The following is a 24,876-nucleotide window of genomic DNA, read 5'->3' on the forward strand; positions in this document are numbered from 1 at the left end:
ACCCCAATTCAGGAAAGCACTTAAACATGTATTTAAGTCGCACTGATCGTTGCTTCTGTTAACTTCTTGTAAGCTACAGCTGTGCAAATGCTTACTGGTTGTAAGGGCTGGTGTTTTTTCTTCTACTGCGTACAGTGAGAATGCATGCGGTAAAAGAACCCAACCCACGTTTTAAGAAAAAATTATTTTGTTTACAAATTTTGACATATACGCCAAAATAAGTAGTTTGAATACAATGCATAGGGAAGAAGCACTGTAACTTTGTTAATTCAGCTTCTCTTTCTTTTAGTTACCCAGCAAAACAGTGAAACACACCATCTTGTCCCTTATGTCAACTATTTTGAGAAGAGCCCTGAAAAATATTGAGCACTGTTTGAATGAGGAAATATGGCAAAAGTCAGAAATCTACACTCCATTGATGATGCAGGAATTTGTCCAACTGTACAGAGAAGCCCTTAGCAAGGTACAAAATAGAAAGTATTAACAACAAGGGGCCTAGAATTACACATTTGCAGCAGATAACTGCTCCAGTGCACTGGGGTACTCTGCCCCTGATTTATTGTATCCTGGGATCCAAGCACATAAAAGTTCCTTGGTATTTTATAGACATTTTTATTAAGTGTTAATAACCAGTGCTGTAGTACAGCATGGTAGCTAATAAATCTGGTCAGTGGAAATGCCAAAAAAATTCTGTTCTAAAATGAATTAATAACATTGGCAGCTGGTGTGCTAGTACTGAGGAAAACTATTAAAATTAAGAGCAGCTTTTTAATAATTTGGGGCCAAATTCTACACTCCCTTTAAGTAAATTGTAGTCAGTGGAGTTCATCCAGATTTACACCCTGGTGATCTATAGCAGAAACTGGTCCTTGGTTTGAAAATGTTTATTACATTGAAATCCAGACAGCCAAAAAATGCTAAGCACTTGGTAAACTTTTCATATCTGTTTTAATACAGTGTTCTTCTTTCATATGTATGTTCTCTGCAGAGCCGAAAATAAAAATCTGATTTCAGTCTGTATTCAGATTGCATCGTATAAGCAATTCTCCTCCTCAGTGTTAGGAATATTTGCAACATTACAGCATTGTGCAGCACTGAAGAGCTTTTGATTTTTTTCTCACATATATATATATATTGCCTTTAGCTTTTACCCGACATGAACAGCATAGTGGCGGTCTGGCAGTCACTTCTAAAACAAGAGAGAGAACAACATGATGGGGAGAGAAGGGAAGACACCATTTCCATTGAGGAGGAAATGACTGAGATCACAGAAACCAATGAACAGCACGGTAGGAAAATATTTGTAGGCATAACATCCTATATGTATATAAACAGTTGTGGTGAAATCCTGGCCCCATTGAAGTCAATGGAAGTTTTGCCACCATTTCATTGGAGCCTGGATTTTATCCTTGGTATTTGGTATGCAGTCAGTTGGGTCTTTTCGCAAGGACCTTTGTCTATAGCTGTGTTCGAACATTTTTTAAAACTGAGTCCCTCTACAGGAAAATGAAACCAGTCGTGCCCTCTGTAGCCTAGCCAAATATTGCTAATGGCCTACATGTCTTAATTGATATGTCTTCTGTGCACCCATTCTTACTTTGTGCCCTCCCAGGGTGGCATGTCCCATGATGAGAGAAACGCTTGTGTAGCTCTTCACAATATGAAACTTCCTCTCCTTTCATAGCAGTTTTGTGAGCAACGAAACAGTTAATAATATTGACACTTAAAGTATCATGACTGGCCTCTGATTTAGCACCTATCGTAACAAACTGGGTAGTTCACATCTAAAAAGCAGTTGTTTCAGGCTCTCTGCAAACTCAGACAGGCTCTGCTGCATCAGTTACTCGCAGGTCATGTTTTCAAGGTTTTCTTTGCAGCCATTACAGCTAGAGATTTCATTTTTAAAAAACTGTAAATTAAGAGTGTAGATAACAGTTGAGAGATGTGTCCTCATCTTCCCATCTAGTCTTTCACACCTGCTTGGGGAGGGGGGGGCGAGGGGATGTTCCACATTTTGGGAAATGCTGGCCGACGGGGAAAAAAATGTAAAGAATTGGTCAGCTATTTTTACTCTGTATTTATTTACTTCCACTAGCAGCTGTACAACAATTTGCCTTTATGCAGCCTCACATCAATTCAGCTGTCAATAAACCAGAAAAATAGTTTAGGCTGCTGAAATGCCTTTTGCTTTTAAGTGGATGGCTGCTGTATGTGAATGATGGTGTTTGTTGTACTTGCTGCACATCTTACAGACACTCAGTGGTCTCCTTCTAAGGCTTCATCTTTGGAGATTATTTTTTAAAAAACAACAGCAGGGAGAGAGAAACCTTAGCTGAAATAAATAGTGATACATTTCCAGTATATACTGCATATCCAACACCAATGTACCCAATGTCAATGACAAAAAGCATTTATATTGGTTAGCTGGATTCTTTGTTTTCCTATTTCTTTCTGACATTCAACTTTAGAGATTGATGGATGGTATAGAGTGTATGCTTTTTAAGGGAAGAGGTTGTATCTTCATATATGTGGGGCACTTTACAGGCAGATTCAAAAATCACAGTTCCCCATGTAAGAATTTGATAAACTAATCCAGATTTAAAAGTGTAAATATTGTACAGAAAAAGAGGTATGCACCTAGTTCTGCTTCTTTTTATTAGTCAGCTGGACAGAGCCTAGCTCATAGTGGATGCTACTGATAATACAAATAATAATTCACAGTGTGGGTTAGAGCAGTGATACTCGGACCTCTGTGGTTCAGGAGCCAAATTAACAATCAACGTTACCCAAAAAAGCCACAGTAGTATGAATGACGGGAAATATTTAGTATGTGTGTATATTGAAATATACCATAATAAAATATATTATTCTCACAGCAAATATGTTAATAACTTAGCGCAAGTTGATAATTTAATTAGTTGATAACATAGTAAAAACCTCCTGACTGGTTAATAAGTAAATCGCACAGTGCTTTAATATTGTGTGCTGCAAACAGGAGACACATTAAAGAGCCACTTGTGGCTTGAGAGCCTCAGTTGAAGTATCACGGTGTTAAAACATTGCGAGATTGTGGGTTTCCTTTGTCTGAAGGAAAAATAAACTAATTCTAAATATATTAATTCTATCTGTGTTCAGGCTCAGATGATGCAGAGACCACTCTTCTGAAAGCTGTGTTACTTCAGGTCATATGCCTTTGTCAGAAGGTTGTTCCCCATTTGGTAGCTCAGAGCAACTTTGATTTCAGCAAACTGCTAAAAGGTATGTTAAGGGTATTTAAATGTTCTTCAGCTGGCTAATGAAATCATTAAAAGCCTCTAGCAGGAGAGGTTGATTGCTTTTCTACTTAGTAAAAAGGAACAGGAGTGTTCTCAAAAGAGTAACCTGTTTTAGACTCTCCATTACATTACCATTTCGTTTTGCTGTTTATGCAGGGCATGGCACTTCACAAACAAATGTAAAATGGCAAGATCGCTGCTCCAAGGATTTAGCTTTAAAACTATACATATTAAGGGTTACAGGGGTGTCGCTGTCTGGAGTGGTTAATGATTGTAAGTGACAGCCAGACTGTCAGAAAAGCAGGGCAAGCTGGTGCTATGTTCTATAATTAGATTTCTCCAACCCCGTAACAAATGTGAACTTCTGTTTCACTGTAAGAGTGCTACCATGGAGTCACAGGCAGTCCCCTGGGGCACTCCAGTCTATCTTGCCACCCAGGCAAGCTGGATTTAGTGATGGATGGTCACTTACATCAAAAATCAAAACTATTCAGGTTGCTCCCAGTCTCAAGAGACCAGTCACTTACCCCAGATCAGTTTGTACCTTAGATCTAACACCAAAGACAACCCTGGTAGCCAATCCTGTAATAAACTAAGGATTTATTAACTAGGGGGAAAAAAGAGAGGGTTATTTACACTTTAAAGCAGGCAACTTATAAGCACAAATGAGTTACAGTCTGTGGTTCCAGAAGGTGACAGAGATGTAGTAATCTGTCCATTTATGTCTTTTAGGGCTAACCTAGGTTGACTCTGGGGAATCTCTGCTTTTGTTTCTTAGCTCCAGCCCTTGTAAGAGTCCAAACAGCAAAGAACTAACCATTTCCTCTTGAGAGCATCTTTATGTGCCCTTCCCCCAGAGTTTAAACTGGTGGGACAAGAGCTCCTGCATATAACTTCTTCATGGGTGGATTGGGCAATCCACAAAGTTTCTGTCCTACAATGGCCTGGATAATCTTTCTTGGTGGGTGGGGGAACCACTCTTCCTGCTGAGGCTCACAAGTTTATAGCAGGCATTTTTAAAATTTATAGAACAAAACTTTCATATTACCTTACAGCATGGGTTACAGACATTAGAAGTAAGATCAATGTGCGGAGCAATTTATAAAGATTTTATAGAGTCTAAACAGATTCTTACAAGTCTAACACCTATCTTGAACAATACTAATATATAGGTCTGGTTTCCAGATATGAATTTGTCAGTGCTCAGCTGATGCCTTCAGACTTGGCAAATGCTGGCACCTGGTCTGCCAGCGTCACAACAGGAAAAAGATATTTTTTTCTTAAATTCCATATATATTTTGTCACATCCACTCCTATTTTTAAATTTTAAAAATAATCTTCTAATCTACTTCTTGTTGTTGTTTACAGAAAATTTACTTTCAAAAATCTGGAATTTCTAGGTGCCTAACTCATAAGAACATAACATAAGAATGGCCATACTGGATCAGACCAAAGATCCATCTAGCCCAGTATCCTGTCTTCTGACAGTGGCCAATGCGAGGTGCCCCAGAGGGAATGAACAGAACTGGTAATCATCAAGTGATCCATTCCCTGTCGCCCATTCCCAGCTTCTGGCAAACAGAGGCTAGGGACACCATCCTTGCCCACCCTGGCTAATAGCCATTGATAGATTCATTGGACCTATCCTCCATGAGTCTATCTAGTTCTTTTTTGAACGCTGTTATAGTCTCAGCCTTCACAACATCCTCTGGCAAAGAGTTCCACAAGTTGACTGTATGTTCTGTGAAGAAATACTTCGTTTTGTTTGTTTTAAACTTGCTGTTTATTAATTCCCAGTGACTTTCAATGGGATATGGGCGTCTAACTCCCGCAGGCCCCTATGACAATCCCAACCTAAATAAATTATTTTAGAACTCTTCATATTAGTAACAACATTGCAATCTCTTAAAGGGACAGGGTAATTCATTAGAGGTTTAAAAAAATCACTTATCAATGCAGTGGTCTCTTCTGGAAGTGTCAAAAGTAACCCTTTCTTCTTCTACTGCTCTGTTTTTTCAATCATGCTTCCTTCAGTCCAAGAAAAGAGGGATGGAATTCTACATGGTGTTGCTTCTGAGGGAAGATCATAATAGGAGATTATTAACAGTAATATGAGATGGTTTGAGTTTGTCTCCTATGTAACAGTTGCCCAAGGAGTGTTTCTTTGTGCAGCAAAACTGAATAGAGAAGTATGTAAATTTTCTGTACTCCATAGAGCTAGAATAATTATCTTTACTATGTACAGTCCCTTGTTAGGTATATAAGAGTAAGAGTTACATAAATTAAAAGTTTGTCAAGAAAAGAAGAGCCAAAAGTCTTTAAAATAAACACACTAATGCATGGGCTTGCTATTCCCCTCTTCCCCCAATCAGAGCGCACTGCAATGGTCAGTGTATTCTGTGGCTGCCTCACAAAATCACGTGCCCTGTGTGTCCCAGTATTTTTTGCATCATAATGGATTGATTTTTCCAAAAAACTAAAGGAGGGACATGTATCTTGATAAGGCAATGACCCCTTGGTATTGTGTTTAGTTATAATGTGACAGAAGGAATAAAATTTTAGCACTTCACATTTCGTGGCAGCAATGTACATTTAAAAATTAGTCACAAAACTCCCATCTTCCTGCACAGAATTGAGCAGTCTGCCCGTGAGACTGAAGACAGGCAGTCTATTTTTGACTTGTAACAATCTGTATGTTTAACAGCTGATCCCACTTTATTATTTGGTTTTGCCGCTGATGGAACTTTGGAGTTTTATTAGTTCTGCTATCTTTTTTAAATGTGCTGTTCCATATACAAATTACACAATACAAGAAAAGAGAACACTGAGCTCACCCCATACCAGAGTGGAGTTAAAATATGAGGCAGCTGCCACAGTGCGGAATGTATCGCCAGTACGTCTGTGCTCAGTGAACCAATGGTAGCATCACTAGTTTTGTGAATTATATGGGTAGAATTTGATCTCTGGTTAATTTAGGAAAATTAAGTATCCTGTCTCAGTCTGTTTTTTGCTTTAGGTGAAAAATACAACTTGTTGCAAACAAATGATTAAAAGCTACTTTTGGTGAGATGTAAGCCCAAAGTTCACTTGTGGTTACTAAATATGCCACAGCACATTTTGTAACAGTACGGGTATAATTCCTCGGTCAAATTCCATGTCAGAGTCTTTGCTAAATTTCCCACTGCAGTCTGAAATGCACCTGGGTTTTCTTTTTCACTTGCTGTGGAAAACTGTTTGCAGTTACTATGTGATAATCCGATGGGCTGTGTTTTCAGGGGTGGGCCTAATGATCCCTACAGTGTGAACTGGTTGAGGTCGTTTGGATTGTGTTACTCAGGAGGTCAGACTAGATATTAATCATGGTCCCTTCTGGCCTTAAAATCTATGAATTTCTTGCTTGCTCATTTCATAAGAGTGCTTTGAGGCTTAAATAATGGATGTTTGTGAAGCTCTCTGAGGTCCTTGCATGACAGTTCCTCTAGAAATGCGAAATAATATTATTACTAACTGTTTTCCAACCCCAGGTATTGTCACTGAAAAAGGGTTGCGAGAGGCGATCCCTCCTGTTCTACAGCACCATATACTAAAGGTGGCCCTGGAACTGCCGGCAAATAAATTTGCTTGGTTCAGAGTACAGGTAGGAGAATTGCAGATGTTTATCTGTTTCTTTTGCCAGTTGCCCTCATGTCTTTGTCTCTGATGCTGCATGTCTTTAGTGCCAGTCCTATCATTTCAGCATCTGTTTCTATTAGGCAGGATCCCCTCTTTATTGCAAACAGGAATCATTGGCTCAACATCAGATATGCAGAGTCCCAGCCTAGGGCCTTTTGTCCATGGGAATAGAAATTCCCTCCTCTGCTAAGAAGGGTTAAAATGGGCATCCTAAAATCTGTTGCTCCCAGAGGCAAGAGTGAGAATCTTCTGGACACTGAGGATGAAAAGATTGTGGCTGCAAATCAAGGAGATGAGCAGGATGCTAGGGTGCTGCTTCTAAACACCTGCTGAAGAAGAACCTTACCCTAGGTGGCTCCTTGCTTATGCAAGTAGAGGCTTTCACAAACTCCCCTCTCTCCTCATTTACTCCAGGCACATATAGGAAGAGAGCCTCCTACAGCTGGCTGGAGAAAGGATTTGAACCTGCCTTGAGAGTTGGCAGTGGGGGAAAGAAGTGACTCAATGCTGCCCTGGTTGGAACCCCCCATGATAACAGAGTCTCCATCATATTCAGCCAGTCATAGAGAATAGGGAAGAGACTTAAGAGGGAGCAGGAAAGATCTTTGAAACGGGCAAAAAAAACCCCAAAAACCCTTTACTTCTTGCCAGTTTCAACAGCAATGTAATTTTTCTGTTTTGCACACTACTAGTGTTAGGCAAGTGCTTAAAGGAAAAGTTAGAAGGCCCCATTCAACAGTGATGCACAGGGTTTTTGTATTTTTCACATTGAGTTGGTCAGAAAAATAGAATAAGCAGTAAAGTAGTGCACTTTGTAATAATTTGGCACCTGTCAGAACAGAAGCAACTTACACTGGTTTCCCTTTCTTCAGGAGCTAAATTCAGCCCTGGGATAAAAGGATTTATTTCCCCTTGAGTCAGTATTAGTGTGATGTCAGGATTATTGGTGATGAGTGAAAGTTAAACAGTGTGGTGAAGAGACTGCTCTATTTAGACCCTTTTGTTAGTTGGTTTTCCTATTAGACACACTCTTTCCACTGCTCAAAAGCTATTACACTCCTCTTGCTCACCCACTAGTTGCAGAATTTGTTCAAATCACGCTACTTCCACTTGGCCAGCCCAAAAAAGCTATGGCCTGCAAAGGAGTTTTTGCTACTCTGCTGCCTCAGTGTAACTTATTCCTGTCCGTGTTACCACACAAGGGAGTTTTAAACCCATTACTCTTTTAGGATGTCTCGGAAGCAGAAAAGGTTCATGGTGAAAGATCAGTATTTTATTTACTGATGAAAATGTTTGTAACAAGTAACCATTCACAACTGAAAACATCAACAAAACAACTGATCATCAAGGTAAGTGTTTTTTGTTGGCCTCAAATAATTAAACACATTTATTTAGCTTGTGCCAACAGCAGGGTTTTGATGTTGATCACGCAAAGGTTGTTTTTCTAGCACTTTGGTTTTAAAGTGTCTCTAATTTAATTTGACTGTAATTATTCACTCCTTCCTGTGTGGAGCATGGCACACAGCCAGCCTGTTCTGCTCACATGAAATAGTCCCATTGGCCACAGTCTTTTCTGGGTAGCAGTAAATATTATTTACCCTTTAAAAAACAAATTTTGGCACCTAAATAGAAGATGCCTGATTTTCAGAAGTGCTGAGTGCCCACAAATCCCATTGAAGTCAATGGCAGCTGCAGGAGCTTGGTGCCTCTGAAAATCAGGTCAGTTCTAGTTAGATGCCTCAATATGGATTTAGGAGCCTAAATTAAAAAAATCTGCCCTAGGCATTCCTAGGCCATTACTCTGCAATCAGGTCCATGCAGGTGGATCATTGTGGCTGTGCATAGCCCCAGCAACTCTCGGGACTTCTGCACAGGTCCAGGAACTTGCTCCAAACCAAACTGATATGGCATGTGATTACTGTTATCAGGTTTAATCACAGGTTGCATTCTGAAAGCTAGAAACAGCTGCTTTTATCAGAGAAATTACATAAGGAGTTCTGTTGTATAGTTCATGGCAGCCACTGAGATGCACATGAGTCTGTTACCCACTAGTGTGCTCCTCCTGCCCATGGTACTAGCATTGGCTGCCACTGTCAGCAAAGCAAGGTGCCAGATCACAGATGAATTTTTAAGGACTTAAGCTACAATCCAAAGCCCATTAGAGCTAGTGAGGGTCTTCACACTGAGTTCAGCGGCCTCTGGATTTTAATGCTTGCATGGTAACACCACGTCTGGGGCAGTGGGATTCAGTACAAAGGTTTAAAGACAGTGAACCTGCTCCCAGCGAGGACAGTGAGAGAACTCCCACAGATGTTATAGGGTTCAGGATCAGAGCCAGAAATTTGGGACCCAGTAGAATTTCTGTTACAGTTACTCTTGGCAGCTGCATAGGAAAAGCCTGGTTCGAAAACATGGAGTCCTTAATGGTGGTGGGTAAGCTCCTCTTGTGTGAGCCTCTGGTGCTTAAACATATTTACATTTAAAAGCAATAGTGTGGGTTTTTTTGGTAGTATATTTGGTTGATGAGCAGAGATTTGGGCTGCCTGATTCACTTTCTCCTTTCAGTTTGTTCTATTTTCTTTGAAAGGGAGACATAAGTGGCGAGGTCAGGACAGTTGTATCAGTTCCAATGGGCTTTTAAAAATTCTTAACTTAAAAAAAAAAAAGATTTTAATGAGTCTTTTTTGCTTTATTTTTTAACATAATGGAATATAAATTGCAGGAATGTTTTCAAATTTTGCATTCTGTTCCTGCCTCTTTTCATGAGGGCTGAAAGCACTGTTCTTTTTTGAGAATCTGCCAGAAGTAGTTAATTATTTAAGAGTGAATCATTTTTTTGGATGAATTGTCGTGTCAGATTCGTGTAATCAAAGATGCTATTTTTGTATCTGCCGGTATAGCACACAGAGTGAAAGCTGAACAAACTGAGCCCTGAAAGAGAACTGTTTTCAGTATATCTTTTGCAAAAGACAAAGCTCATAAAACTGTATAGAAGCTTGTTATTTGATTTTTGGTACAATAGTGTCCTCTCTCTTTCAGTAACCTCAGTTAGTTTAATTATTACATGATTACCTGTGCTACTATTTTAAACACAAAAGGTCTGATTTTGATTTCACTTAACTCTGGTTTAACTTTTTTGACTTCAGTGGAGTTAGAACTTGCCTACACAGTTTTTGTACTGCTTTCATTATATTGGCTGGCAACTGATCACCAGCGTGGATGCAGTTGTAAAAAGGACCTCGTCCCTATAGCTTGTTACCCACCATTTCTGGGAATAACCTATACGGCACCTTTTCAGTGGTAAAACTATGTCCCCATTAGGGGTTTACTGATTTAATCATTTTGATAAAAAAAAAACACCCATAACTGAAATAGTTTAATCAGTACAAAAACTGTGTTTAGATCAGGCCTGAGTTGCTTTTGATTTATACTGCTGTGAGATTGCAGTCAGGCTGTAGTTTAGCCAGATCCTTGCTTCCCCAATGTTACAAACACTTTAGTCCTGCAGACAGTTGCCCTTATGAATAACTTTACATGTACGAGTAGCTTCATGTTGTTCAACTGGATTACTCGTGTGCATGATATTAATTGTGTGTGTAGCTGTTTGCAGAATCAGGGCTTAAAATGCATAGATCCAAGACAGTAACTGCAAGACTAAGAACAAATTGGAGTTGTATCTGAGTGCTGTATAAAGCTGGGCAAAAAAAAAAAAAGTATGTGTTGGGAAAAGTTTTGGAGGAGAAGACAGCTGCTTTCAGCAAAGGGGGCAGCATGAATATAGACATGGGGCCTGATTCTCATTTACATCAAGGCCACTTTACACAGCTTTGGCAATGTAAAGTGGCAGTAAATAATATTTACATCCACTTCGGGGCCCTTTTGTGGAACTGGGGTGGTCTGAAGCAACACTGGTATATGTAAGAATCAGGCCCCTTCTGTCAGAAGTTAGAGAGGGGGACAGTGTTGGTGTTCAGCAATCTGCTGCTACTCTGTCTTTAGTAAAAGAAATAAAAATGAAAGCTGCTGTACAAAAAGCTATAAATAGACACTATTTCTTTTCTCTTTCATGCTGCTTTTCCGGCTAGGTTTTGCATGACAGTGGAGTATTTGAGCACACGTGGAAGGAACTTGTACTGTGGCTGGAACACTTGGATAATACAATAGAAGACAAAAAGGAAGCCGTGATTCAGTTTTTGGAGAGGGTAATTGTTCAAATTACTTAGATAAACAATGTCAAGAATAACATTAATGGGACGCTAATTACTTTGCTGTTATTGAGGAAAATCCTTTCAAAGGCTTGTGAATGAATTCTGAGAAAGGCTGTGACTAAATCCTTTACACAGAACTCATATCTGTTGTCCTTGGTGAAGGGGTGGATGAAAAGGCTTGGGGGGAATTGACTTCCTGTAGGATGTATTGTTACCAGAGCAGTGCTGGCATGAGGAGAAAAGAGGCTAAGGTTATTGGGCATCCCACCCGCTAGGCTCCTTTGAAACTCCCAGATAAAATTAACTAATTCCAATAAAATCTAATCTTTAAAAGAAAACATTTCTTTTCCTGCTCACCTTTTCCAGATGTTAAATTCCCAAGCCCTTCCTTTTGTTTCACTTAATATCCCTATAACTAGCATTTTCTGTATAGAATTGCAATGAGCATGCTTGTTCATGGGTCTATGACTGACTTTTATCTTGGTTCGCAGATTTTAATGAAGTTGGTGACAAACCCCTATCCATACACAGATAAAGCCGCCGACCTTGTCCAGGAAGCCAGTATGCTCCAAGTCAACTTATTTAAACAAGACGTGGACAGTGTTAGCATACCCATCTCTCACATTGATGGTATGTAATGATCCCAAAGTGATGTCTGCTCCCTCTAATCTTGCAGTCCTTAATCAGGCAAACCTGCTACTGATGCCCGTGGAAATCTTGCCTGAGTAAGGAACTACAGGATTAGGCCTTTTAATTGTATTCAGCTCTGTAAGTAAAAACTAAATGGCCAGGGCGTCTCCTCACACCAGAAGGTAATCTGTGACACAGCTTTGCAGTTTTAAAAATGCAAATAAAATCTTACTTTTGATCTGCTTTCAGTTCAGTGTCCCACAGTACCAGTTTTTAATCAAAGTCAAATCCATTGCATTCATGCTTTCTTTTAAACCACAGGGCCAGCTCCCCCTGCATATATGAGCAAGGGGCAAGGATCGTACCAGAGCCCCTCCCACTTCTTGTGTTCACACTCAGTAGGCAGCTGGAATCTTGCTGCTTGCGCTCTTTAGGCTAAATCCTGGTCCCATTGACTGCAGCATCAAAATTCTTATTGACTTATTTCATAGAATATCAGGGTTGGAAGGTACCTCAGGAGGTCATCTAGTCCAACCCCCTGCTCAAAACAGGACCAATTCCCAATTTTTGCCCCCTGATCCCTAAATGGCCCCCTCAAGGATTGAACTCACAACCCTGGGTTTAGCAGGCCAATGCTCAAACCACTGAGCTATCCCTCCCCCTTCAGGGACTAGGATTTGGCTAGCTGAGAATACAGACATGGGAATGTTAGTTCCACTTTGGGAATTCAGGGCTCAGGAGAATGAACATGGCTCACACACATTTCCCCCCGCCCCCTTTTTTTTTTTTTTTTTTTTAAAGAGTATAGCAGCTGCCTCCCCTGTATGCGCTCCCGTCTCCTCCAGAGGTGCTCTGACTGCAGATGTTTTGGTGCGATGCCTTCATCCACTTCTGCTTGTGCTATTTCCCCTTTCTCCATACTTCTCTTAATGGGGCATCAGCTTTGAAAGCCACCCACAATGTAAACATGCTATGAGTGCCATCAATTTTACCATCATTAGGAGCCAGATATACCTGTCTTTCACCCTTTGTCTGATTTGTACCGTTAATGTATATTCAAAGAGACATCTTATTATCCCTGGGTTGTTGGACCCCCAAGCTGTATTATATTGTTCCCTTTCACTTGCATACAGCACTAACATTGGATGCTCCCTTTATTTTCTCCTGAATTACCCATGCCTTTAAATGTCCTTTTATTTCCTGTGTACTTGTATCCTAAAAGTAGTGTCTCCTTGAACTCAGAACCCTAACATTTTTTCATTGGTAACTAGATGTCCTGGATATGGTTGATGTCCTTGTGGAGGGCAGCGAAGGCCTAGATGAAGAAATTGGATTCAGTTTAAATGAAGACATGATTCTACACACTTTTCCATTCAGTGCTGTTGTCCCTGCTGCGTTAGAAGCCAGGAATAAGTTGTTGCTTCACACTGAAAATGAAATGGGTACTTACTGTGTTTATATATGTCCCTGAGAGTGGCTAAAAAGATTCACACTGTATGTGGAAGGGGGGGAATAGTTTATCATTTTCATGCAGTGGTTACTCTAGTTATTGTGTATGAAAATCAATGAACCATATTGTACTCTCTGCTTCTACAAGTGGAGAAAAAACAGATCCAAGGAATCCTAGCTCCGAGAAGCATTAAAGGGTGCAAGATGCCTCTACCCTCTTCTGGCCCCAAGGAAGATGCACAGGGTATAGAATCTGATCCATGAGGGCAGTATGAAGGTGATGACTGCTCTTTACAACATTAGTCCCACCACCACCGACTTTGTGGTACTCTTGTGGGAAAGCTACATTGGTCATATCAGAAGTAAAGAGCCCACCTATCCTCTGATGCTGTGGAACCCACATCAGTGGCTGAGGAGAGAGCCAGAGAAGGGAGCCCCTGTAAGCACAACTCTGCTGACAAGGGGCTGGGAACCAGGGCAGAGGCAAAGTGTCTCAGCATAGACAGCCCTGTCTTGAGAGGCCCCCAAGATTCTTGCAGCATAAACCTTTACTTCCTGTTTCTTTTGTGAGAGAGGAGTGCATGCCTTCCTCCCTTGCTCCTGAGGTAAGAACATATAAAAAAGTCACCCAAAGGAACTTCCTGGAGTTCCTGTCCTTTTTATGCAGTGTAGCCATGTAGGAAGCAATATTGCTCACGTTAATTTGTGGCCTTATGGAAAATGTAGAAAACCAAACCTCCCCTCCCCCACCCTCACCCCCCCAAAAAAGCTCATTTGGGGGAAGAATGATGCAAGTTCATATTCTAAAAGCACCCCGTTGATACTTAATGACGACTATGTTACAATAGCCGTGACTGGGAAAAGGAAGTGCTTAAGTGAAATAGAGCTGAATGGTTTTAAAGGATTGTGTTTGGTTTAACAAATAGTGGGAAACTCTCCCATTGAAACCAGTTAGTTGGGACTGGAGAATTGGACCCATGGGGGAGGGAATTAACTTTTTTTTTTTTTTTTAAAGAAAACTTCCATTTTAATCCTTGACTGACAACATTATTTTTTGGGGTTCATTGGGAGCATAAATGACAAAATGGGCTAAACTCTGCTCAGACCTGAATTTATTAAGGTTGCACTGGGTATAACTTTAGGACAGAACTTGGCAATATGTGGTTAAATGGTAGACTTAAGGTAGAAGTGCTTTTGTTTGTATACAACTTCAAAGAGTTAGAAATTTTAGGTATAAATTCTTACTGATCCTGCTATATACGTGAGGTAGCCACGATGGGTAGTTATTGGTATAATTGTTGTGCACAGATCAGGATTCTCTCCCCATGCCCCATCCGCAAAGCTGGCATTCTCCAGGTCCTGCACATGGTGAACTGGTGAGTAGCCCAAAGGATGGGGTGTCCAGAGTGATTTACGGGCCAAGATCTGCGTATTTGTGCACAGCTTCCCCTCTGAACTGCACTCGTGTATGTAGATTATGTCTGCTTCTATGTGCAGCTGTGCTGGGGCCTATGATCAGCCAGAACACAGGTATAATATAACACTGCAAAAAGCACTTAGTTTTGTGCCAGGTTGGGGGTTGAACCCAGTAGCAAGCCTGAGTGTAATCTGGCACCATTTACCTTACTAAGAACTACAGTATGTAGGATTTTCACTAGCACCTCAAGAAATTAGGAGCATAAATCCATTTGACATTCAGTGGGATTTGTACTCCTTAGGCATGCACTTGTGAAAATCCCACGCTGTGGTCTCAAAGTGATTCCTATCTAAATACGGCTCAGTTTAGGTGGGTGAGAATGGTGTTGTGGCTAGAGTTACTCTGTATACTTACCCAGATTGTTACCAGTGAGAGAACCTCTGTCTCAAACCTGTTGTTTGCTTTTGTAGGAGGAAGTATAGTGGAGTATCTTGTTGCTGTTTTTACTGATCTCCTGCACACACAGAGAGATCCCCTGGCCCTCTGTCTGATGTTTCAGCTCTTCGATAAAGAACTCCAGTCACTGAATGCATCTCAGTATCCTCAGCTCTACCAGTTTAACCAATACTATAGTCTCTGGATACCACAGCAAGCTAAGGAAATCTTGGTAAGGGATGCTTAAAATCATTTGATTGCTAGCTTTAGGGTTGCTAAAAGACCAGTAGATTGTAGAAGGCTTTCATTTCCACTCTGCAGTACATCTAGGCTTTTATCTTCCAAACCCAAGTTTAGGCATCCTCGTTTTCTAACGTGTTGCAGAACCTTGCTGGATTGAAGGGTGTTGGAGACTTTTAAATGAGGTGCAAATACGTTTTAGCTGGTGCAGGGTCGAACTGTTAATTGAATCCTTAATTACTTTTACATTAGCAGCAACTTCTTATCGAATTGCAACAATAATTTATATGCAGAATCATGTTTAGCAAGTGGCAGGAAAGTTACTTACATGCACCAGTGGCCTGGGTTGCAAAAAAAGTAGGGAAATAGCTGTAATACCTTGACAATGGCCATCTTATTATCTATCTATGGCACTTGTGGCCCTCACTGCAGTCGTATCTGAGCATGTCACAATCTTTAATGTATTTATCCTCACAAGGCCCCTGGAAGGAAGGGAACTGTCCATTTTACAGATGGGGAGCTGAGGCACAGAGAAACTAAGGGAGTTGCCAGAGGTCACACAGGAAGTCTTTGGTGGAGCAAGGATGTAAAGTCGGTCTCCAGAGTCCAAGGCTAATGCCCTAACCATTGGGCAATCTTTCTTCCCCAGTGAGAGCATCACCGCAGCTCCTGTCATGGCATGAGCAGATCAGCCAAGACCCTGTGAAGGGAGTGCCTGCAATTCCAGGCAGCCCTGTGGTGCCCGCCAGGAGTGCTAGGCTGCTGCGAGTTCAGATCCTGCTAAAAACAGATTTTTGCATTTTGCTTTTTAAATGGATTTGTTATTTATTTGTTCTGTGTTAGTTAGAACTATTGCAGGTGTCATACTGGTGTGAATAAATAATGTTTATAACTCTAATATGTAATTAAGTTTAATTATTTCAGATTCCTTTCGGAGCAGGCAGTAGTAGTGTGAGTGTCCCTTCCCCAAATGGGGAGGCAGGTGGATGAGGAGCATCCCTGCAAGGGCAAGGAGGAGAATGGTTGTGGGTGCTTCCCGTCTCCTCCAAACAGGAGCAGCTGGTGTGACAGTGATTGAGATGCAGGGCTAGATAGGAGCGGGGGTTAGGAGTATGCAGGCCATCCATGATAGAAGCTGCAGTGTTGCTCCCTCAGCCAGCCAGAGAGCATATGAGGGACACTTGGATAGAAGCCTTCGGCTAGCATTGATCTGTATGCTCTGATAACAGTACAGCAGTATTGCACTGTGGTTGCAGGGTTGGGCCCTGAGAGCATGGTTCTCTGCTTGGTTATGTGCCTTATTGCATTGGGAATCGTCCCAGCCTAGATGCAGAGCACAGTTTGGCCCTAAGAGTTTGACATACACATTCTGACTTTTTTTCCTCTCCGTATTACTTCTATTTTCAACAGTTGAAACATACTGAATGCATAAGCAGGGAGCCCATCCTACCACCAGATTCTTCGTTCTCCTCCTTGCTGAAGAATGCCTTTGAGAGAGGTGGCACTGTCCTGCTGGAAGATGGTGTCCAGGCAAAGCTGAGAGTGGCAGCTTCCCAGCTCCAACTTCAGCAGCTTTTGCTAGCAGTCAAGCACGTGTTGCTATACCTAAAAACCACGGTGGAGAACTTTGGCAGTGTAAGGAATACTTTGGGTTCTAAGTATGGCATGCTGAAGTGGTGCAAATGTACTTTGGTTGAGTAGCCTCTCCATGTGCACAAGCCCCACAGAAGGTAGGGAGCAACTCAGGAATCTGGCCCAGATTGTAAACCATTGTATCCCTTGTTGTTGAGACTGGCTGCCTTTACAATAGGATTCTTTACAAATGTGATGTGTTGTATATACTGCAAATGAATTGCAGCTTTCTTTCCGTCTCTTGTTGTCTTTATATCAAGACTAGTTGCCTGTTTAGAGGATATGCTTTAGTTGTGATAAAATTCTTTGACCTGTATTATGTAGGAAGCACACTAGATGATCTGATGATTCCTTCTTCCCTTAAAATACATGAATATTGTGTTTAGCCCCCCGGAGGCTTTGATCAGGATCCGGCCGCTATTTTGGGAGCCATTGTATATGGTCCCTGCCCCAAAGAGTTTACAATTTAAGAAGATGTTAATTTAAACCTGTTGTTCGTGCACAGTTTTCTTCCAGCCTCCTACACTTTTCTCCTCATCCTCCAGTGTGTTTACTTTCACAGCTCAGTAAAAGTTCTGGTCCTCGCCTTCTCGGTCTCTACGTGGAACTGCTGAGCAGCTTGCTGTGCCGATGTGATCAGATGAAGTTGTGCAACCAGCAGACACAAGAAGGGGCCCAAACTGAATCGGATCTCTTTATGGATTTAGAGTCTGTGGCCACAGTGGAGTCTGCAAATGACAAGGTATAAATAGGCTTGGCAGAATTCAATTTTTATTTATTTTTTGTATAATTTTGAGAGATAATATCAATGTTTATTTTTAAGCAATTTTTTTTCAATGTTTATTGATTTAAATTTTCACAAATGTGCAAAATTATGGAGGGGGAGGGTCATACAAGAATTATTTAATGACAGTGGACATTGAGATTAAAAAGATTAAAGCTTTATAACCCTTAAAATACAAATTGTTAACATCACATGCCAAAGTACACAAAGTAAATATTGTCAAACCTCAAGCAGCTCCGTTTTTACTTTGCCTATCTGTAAATTTCAGTTATTATCAATGGAAATATATTTTTTTGTCAGTTTCTGTGTGTATGGTGAAATCAACTTTTAGCAGGAATTACCGATAAAAATCTGATCCTTCCAAGCGTAGGTATAAATCCCTTGGTATACTCATAATGAATGCTGCCATATTAGTCAGCACAATTAAATTGGGCTCTAGTAAGTCTTTCATCAGTTTTGGAGAACTGTTTACTGAGGCAAAACAGACAAATGGCTCTCGGGTGCAAACTATATTAACTAATTGTCATTGGTAGCTGAAACTTTTAGCATAGAGCTGACCTGTATTCTTAGTGAGACACACAGTGTGATAGAAGCTGAAGAAAGAAGGGGGGCTTCAGTGAATGCTACAGTCTAATGTGGAATGTGAGGGTTTGACTCTTTCTGGTATTTATTCGTGTTAGGTTGTTCAATTAAGATTAAAGGTGATGCCTGTCTGATAGGGAAACATGCAATCACTTGCTGAAGGGCTGTGCAAGATCTGCACACTAAGTGGAAGCACTACTGTAGCTTTCTGTAGGGTGACGGGCGGGATGCAGGTGGGTTGTCGCCACATGAATAGTGGGCTTCATACACAGTGTTCCACAGAAGGGTCTTTGCGTCAGGCACAGATAGATTAATGCAGAGGTGTGCCATTGAAGGAGGTCTGGGAGAGGGACCAATTGATCTATGAGAACATGCCTCCAGAGTCCCTAAACCAGTGGCTCTCAACCGGGGGTATGCAGAGGTCTTTCAGGTGGTACATCAACTCGTCTAGATATTTGCCTAGTTTTACAACAGGCTACATAAAAAGCAAAGTCAGTAGACACTAAAATTTTATTCAGACAATGACTGATTTAGATACATTTTAATGTATAGTATGTAGAGTAAGTACAATATTTATATTCCAATTGATTTATTTGATAATTATATGGTAAAAATGAGTATGTCAGCAATTTTTCAGTAATAGTATTCTGTGAAGCTTTTGTATTTTTATGTCTGATTTTGTAAGCAGATAGTTTTTTAGTGAGGTGAAACTTGGGGTAAGCAAGACTGATCAGACTCCTGAAAGGGGTACAGTAGTCTGGAAAGGTTGAGAGCCACTGCTCTAAACTACCACACAGGTGGGTGGCTGGGCAGCAGCCTCTACTATTCTAACCCACAGGCTAGAATAGTGGCTGTGGAAGGGGCTGCACTGCAGATCTACAGCTCACTTGTATATTGAGTGAGTGAATGCTGTTTATCCTTTCCTTTTGGACCCTGGCACAAAGTTTCATTGCCCACATTTTGTGGAGGGGGGGGGTGAATTTTCCCCATAGTGTTAGTTTTATCTGATTCCTGGATTTGAGAAGATTAGAATGTCGTGTATCTAGTTGATGAAACCTGTGATACCTCCCCTGGGAACATAGTTAAACTTATGGAAATGTACAAAGTTATGTTCTGAGATAGGTAAAGTGGTGTCTTTTCCCTCACATGAGAAACTCTTGACTTAGGACTAAGACATTCTGATGTCTGTGTAAAATTTTGCCACAGACTTTGAAAGATTCAATCATGCTTGTCTGAGTGAACAAATGGAGAAGGCATTTGGCTTTATCCCAGAAGCAGCAGAATAGAAATTGAGATGAATAACTTTTTGAGCTATTGTTTAATGTTTAGAATCTTTTTTTTTTTAACCACAGAACAAAGGCTTTTTTTTTTACCATACCATAAACATTGAGATAAACATAATTGTATGTACCTGTATTTCATTAATTCTTTTGACCAGTAATAGGCAATTAATGTCCAAAACTACCGATTATTAGGTTTCAGTAAACATGCATTATAAGTAGAAGCAGATAAATTATTTTAAATTATCTTTTTTGTGATCTCTTCATAACTGTGTATGTTGTAGGTGCTAGAAGATATGCTCATGTTGATCTTCAAACATCCTATATTGGAGACCTGGTTCTTGGCTTTAGAGCAGCATTCTCTTCCCCAACACAACTTAAACCCTGTCATGGTGAAGCTTCTGTCAGCTCATGTAAATAATGGCATCCTTCAGTTACTGAAGGTGAGTGCTCCAATGTTGCAAAATATGAAGCACATAGACACGCTATCTAAGTATTTTGAAGCCATCACTAAAAGCGTCTTGGAAGAGTTACGGGCCAGAAGAAAAGAAAAGAACAAGGTATCTCCCAAAAAGTCCCAGCAGCTGGAGGCTCTGCAGCAGTTACATGTTTATATGTATGCGGCTCAGTTAAAAGAAGTCACACTAACCATGCTCCAGCTTCCTGAGGCAAGCCTGACCATTCAAAAATCTGAAAATTCCCCTAAAAAAGAGAAACATTTAAGCTTCTATGGGAAGACACTGCTGCAGCTCCTCACAGAAAGCTACCAAAGACAGACCATTCAGGGAGAGCTGCTGTTATCAACAGAGCACATTAAAGGGGTGGGGACTCTGCTGTCAACGTCAAACAGTGAGGATCTGGAAAAAGTCTTCCTGCAGGCTCTCTCTCAAGAGCCCCTCTTTGCCCATGCAGTTGGTGTAGATGTACACGTTTACTGCCTTAATCACATGACTGAAACTTCCCTTGCCATTGTGGCTTTGCTGATCCGGCATTGTAGGACTCATCTGCTGCAGTTTGAGCTGTGGTGTCTGAATTGTGCAACTGGAAAGTACCTAAAGAAAAATATGGACATCTTTCTTCCACTCATCAACGTGTATTTGCAGAGTAGAGAGCAGTATGACTTTACACGGCCATCAAAAGGTAAAACCAACAACTGATCAATATTAATGATGTAAATATTATCTGGGGATTTTTAACTGTTCTCATCAGAGTGTTCAGATAAAATGACGTGTCTGTCATTGGGTGCATTGGGAAGAGCATTTTCAGGGAATGAAACTTTCACTGGCCTAAGGTCTGGGTGAGTTCCATGTGGCTCTTTAGAGCACCACTGTGGCTCTCACTGAATCCAAAGATATGATTGGCGCACTTCTTGTTCTGCTTGATCTCATGAAGAGCAAGTAAAGTATGGATAAACAGGAGCAGGCCTCTCCCTGTCTGGACACAAGAGGCAGCATAGACATGGTATTCTAATCAGATGACCCAGAGCTCGCTCCCTGTTTCTTCAAGATGACAGGTGGGAGACAGAGAGGAGAAACCTTTCATTGCTCCTATCTCGCAGGAATGGGTGGACAAGAAAGAAGCACTCTCTGTCTGATCAGAGAGTGAGATGGGGAGGAAATACTGTGCTGAATGGAGTAGTAGAACGCTAGAAAGTAATCTTGGTGTAGTGTCATATGCTGGGTGGATAAAAATCAATGACTTTTTTAAAAAGAAATTTTAAAAAATTACTTATTTTCTTTTAAATTTAAATTAAATGCATTTTTGTTTTTAAAAATAAACCTCCTTAGAATGGAATTTGAAATGGACAGTCTATGTTAAGGTCTAAACTTACTATATCATCTATTAAAAATAATTTAAATTAAATTTAAAAAAAAAGAAGCAATGCATGTTTGCTGTCAAAGTTTTAAAGAAAATCAAACCACTGAACTGGTAGAAGCCATTGGCTGAGCACCTGGAACCAGCGGTGTTGAAGAGCTAAACCAGCTTTTGACAGCAGTAGCCTGCGCTGCAGGTGCAGAGAGAATATTTCCTTCATTGTGTTCATCTAGTTCAGTTCAATGACTAGTTCATTCAAAGTTAAAAAACAGATTGGGCGTTGAAAAATATGGAAAGCTTGTTCTCCTCTTCCAATTTATGAATAAAAACTAGGTGTGAGAGGATGAGGTCTATTAGTTCTAAAATCTTGAATAATATGGCGACCAGAAGCAGTCTCTTCAATTCCCAAACTACAGATAATAGTTTAATATTAAAACTATTCCTTTGTTTAATAAACCAGTTAGTTTTAAATGAAAAACTTGTTTTGATAAACTTTACTTTTTCTCAGTATATCCAGCACAGTTAGGGTCATTTTATTTAACTGATAAAATAAAAATGAAAACTCTGTTTTTGGCATTTATAGAATTCCAGTTTTGTTTCTTGAACAGAGCTTGACAAAAATCGCAAGTAAAAAATTAATCGTCTAGTACATATGAAATGCATCATTCATCAGGTTCTAATATAATAAATTATAAAAATTAATAATATAAATAAATGTATGTTAAGCTATATAGTTGCTTAAATACATGTGTTTTGCCCTGGTTAGCAAAAAGTAGTACCAAATTTATTGTAAAAACTAATTTTAGTTGCAAATCAGCATGTATTAATGATTACTAACTAATGAGAACCAACTTTTCTTTGGGAAAATAACTAAAAAGTACAAATGCAAAACGCACTTAAAATGATTTAAATCAAGGTTTCCTGCTTGCTGATTTAAATAATGATTAAAATCAGTGATTTAAATCACTTTGAATAGATCAGTCCACCCTAGCCATGAGGTTTCATTGTCATTTTTGCATTGTGGTGTTGCTTCAGTATGTGAGAAATGTGTTTCATGACAAGGCAGTGCAATGACATTGATCACTCTGGTCATTTTGTGGCTTTCTGCTGTTCTTTTTGATGGCAAAGTGGCCCTGCTCCTCTTTGTGTTCTCATCGCCTGGCAGAGTTAACCTCGTAACTCTCCATCATATAGTAGCAGTAATTTCCCAAAGGCAACCTAATAAGTTAATTGAAAGCATAGTACAAAAATGAATAGGCATGCTGATGAGTACCATCAATCAGCAGGAATCCCAGCAACAGTTGAGTCATTTACCTACATCCCGAATGCCGTAACATGACCCATAACACTGAATATGCTCTGGCTTCGGGGTTCTCACACTTCATTGCACTGCGACCCCCTTCTGACACAAAAATTACTACACGACCCCAAGAGGGGGGACTGAAGCCTGAGCCCCACTGCCCGGGTGGGGGGGGCCCAAGCCCCATCGCCCCGGGCAGGGGGGAAGGGGACAAAGCAGAAGCCCAAAGGCCCCCCCCACCTGGGGCTGAAGCCTGTAACCTGAGCCCCCGCCACCCAGGGCTGAAGCCCTCAGGCTTTGGCCCCGGGTGGTGGGGCTCAGGCTTCAGTCCTGGGCCCCAACAAGTCTAACGGCAGCCCTGGAGACCCATTGCAACCCACTTTGGGATGCCAACCCACAGTTTGAGAACCATTGCTCAAGCTCAGCCAGAATATGGACTTCCTGCAGGAGCTTTTTAGTGACATTCTGTGGTCTGTGTTTATGCAGGACATTGAACTGGGTGATCACAGTGATGCCTTCTGGACTTAAAAATCTATGAATCAGTCTGTCTGCACCGTGAATGGAACAGCAGATAATGAAAATCAGAGACATTTTATGATTATTCTTTAGACTATTATTGCAGTAGTGCTTAAAGGGCCACAACCAGGTTGGGCCACGTAGACTCAAATAGAACACTGCTAGTTGCAGTTGCCCCGGGCTCTTCTTGAGCCCTGCACAGCTGTTCAAAGCATAACACATCTTAAAATCTGTCTAGATACTTATCCAGTTTAGAATAAACCCTATTGATCTAGTGGTTGGGTGTGAAATGTTGGAAACTATCCATTTCAGCAGAATTTTATCTGTCATGTTAAAAAAAAAAAAAAATAAAAATGCTAGCCCTGGGGGTGGAAAAATAAATTTCCAAATATAAATGAATACAGTGATGCCTTCCTGAACCTCAGACAGTTCCAGTAGCTCTGCTGCTGCTCTGAGTTTTTCCAATCAGCAGCAGAATTAACTGACACAAATCTGGTCAGTGTCACAGTGGCATTTCAGAAAATTAGGTGCTGCAATTAAACTAACCAGGATCATACCTGTTTCATTCTCCTACTGATAAGGAAGGTTACAGGCAACAGCAGAGGCAGACATGCTGTAGCTGTCGATGGGGAAGGATGCTTGTCTCTGGAAAAGGTATAAAATAGTGCAGAATCCTCAGCAGCAGCCAACAGAGTCTGGGAGGGGTAGAGTAGCAGACCCAGCTTACAGGAGGTTCAAGAGAGGTGTTGCTTGGTGAAGGGCCGGAGGAGGAAGAGAACGCTTTCTCTGCCTAGTGGGTGTTTGAAAGAGATACCAGACACTTTACAGAACGTTTGTCTTTCAAACACTTCCTAGATCTGTTACTGTCTCAAACTGTGTGCGCTTTCTCACAATAGGCCCACAGTCTGTGTTCTATCATTCCGTTGAACACATAAAGCAGTTTGAGTTGAGAGCACTTCCAGAGAGCTCACAATGACATCCCTGTATCTCTTTGCACTCGTTCTTCCTACAGTCTCCTCAGCTGTTGTACCTGTCTTGAGAGTAGCTTTGTGGAAAGAACTGTCAAAAATAATTCTAGATACAGAGCCATCGCAAGAACTCAAAGCCGTGAAGTTGCAAGTTTTTTCCAAGCTGGTACAGTCTTCAGAAATTGAAGCGCTAACTCATCTAATTGACCAGTTACCTGGAACTCTTGAGCGAGCAGAAAATTACGAGAGGTAGGCAAGTTCTATTTCCAGATTTTGCATTTTCAGTAATGTAATGCCTGGAATTGTCATTTTGTTGCATAAAACATTGTTATAGACACTGTACATGAACACACACACATGATCTACAATGATAGTCCCTGCTTCAAAGAACCTACTGTCTAAGTGTGATAGTATTTTTAAGCCTAGGTATCCTTCAATTTATGTAGATCATTTAAAAATATTTTTAAAAATCTCAAAAGTCCCCCAAAACTTTAAATAAAACATTCCTCATTCATGAAGATGTACAATGGTTCAGTGATATTAAATGTGTGTGGGGAAATATCAGGAATTCAAAGCCTGGTGTTTTCTCCATTTTAATTTAATTGGTGTGCTTTAGAAATAAACTGTTTATAGCACAGCAGAATAAAGCTACAACAGCCTCACATATCTTGCT

General features: G+C 40.6%; 1 protein-coding gene across 1 annotated transcript in view; it reads left to right on the forward strand.

Annotated features, from left to right (window-relative positions):
- The window catches only part of URB1 (URB1 ribosome biogenesis factor), a 70,767-nt gene that overhangs the window by 18,343 nt on the left and 27,548 nt on the right, over positions 1-24,876 (forward strand). Inside the window, exons 11-23 of the mRNA XM_075133132.1 lie at positions 290-463; positions 1,145-1,289; positions 3,136-3,258; positions 6,800-6,912; positions 8,177-8,296; positions 11,033-11,149; positions 11,647-11,785; positions 13,057-13,227; positions 15,122-15,318; positions 16,737-16,961; positions 17,521-17,700; positions 19,889-20,744; positions 24,248-24,452. Of these exons, the coding sequence (XP_074989233.1) occupies positions 290-463; positions 1,145-1,289; positions 3,136-3,258; positions 6,800-6,912; positions 8,177-8,296; positions 11,033-11,149; positions 11,647-11,785; positions 13,057-13,227; positions 15,122-15,318; positions 16,737-16,961; positions 17,521-17,700; positions 19,889-20,744; positions 24,248-24,452 (2,765 nt within the window). The remainder of the gene's footprint in view (positions 1-289; positions 464-1,144; positions 1,290-3,135; positions 3,259-6,799; positions 6,913-8,176; positions 8,297-11,032; positions 11,150-11,646; positions 11,786-13,056; positions 13,228-15,121; positions 15,319-16,736; positions 16,962-17,520; positions 17,701-19,888; positions 20,745-24,247; positions 24,453-24,876) is intronic.

This window comes from Caretta caretta, chromosome 1 (assembly GCF_965140235.1).
Source record: "Caretta caretta isolate rCarCar2 chromosome 1, rCarCar1.hap1, whole genome shotgun sequence".
In the NCBI taxonomy this organism is placed as follows: Eukaryota; Metazoa; Chordata; order Testudines; family Cheloniidae; genus Caretta; species Caretta caretta.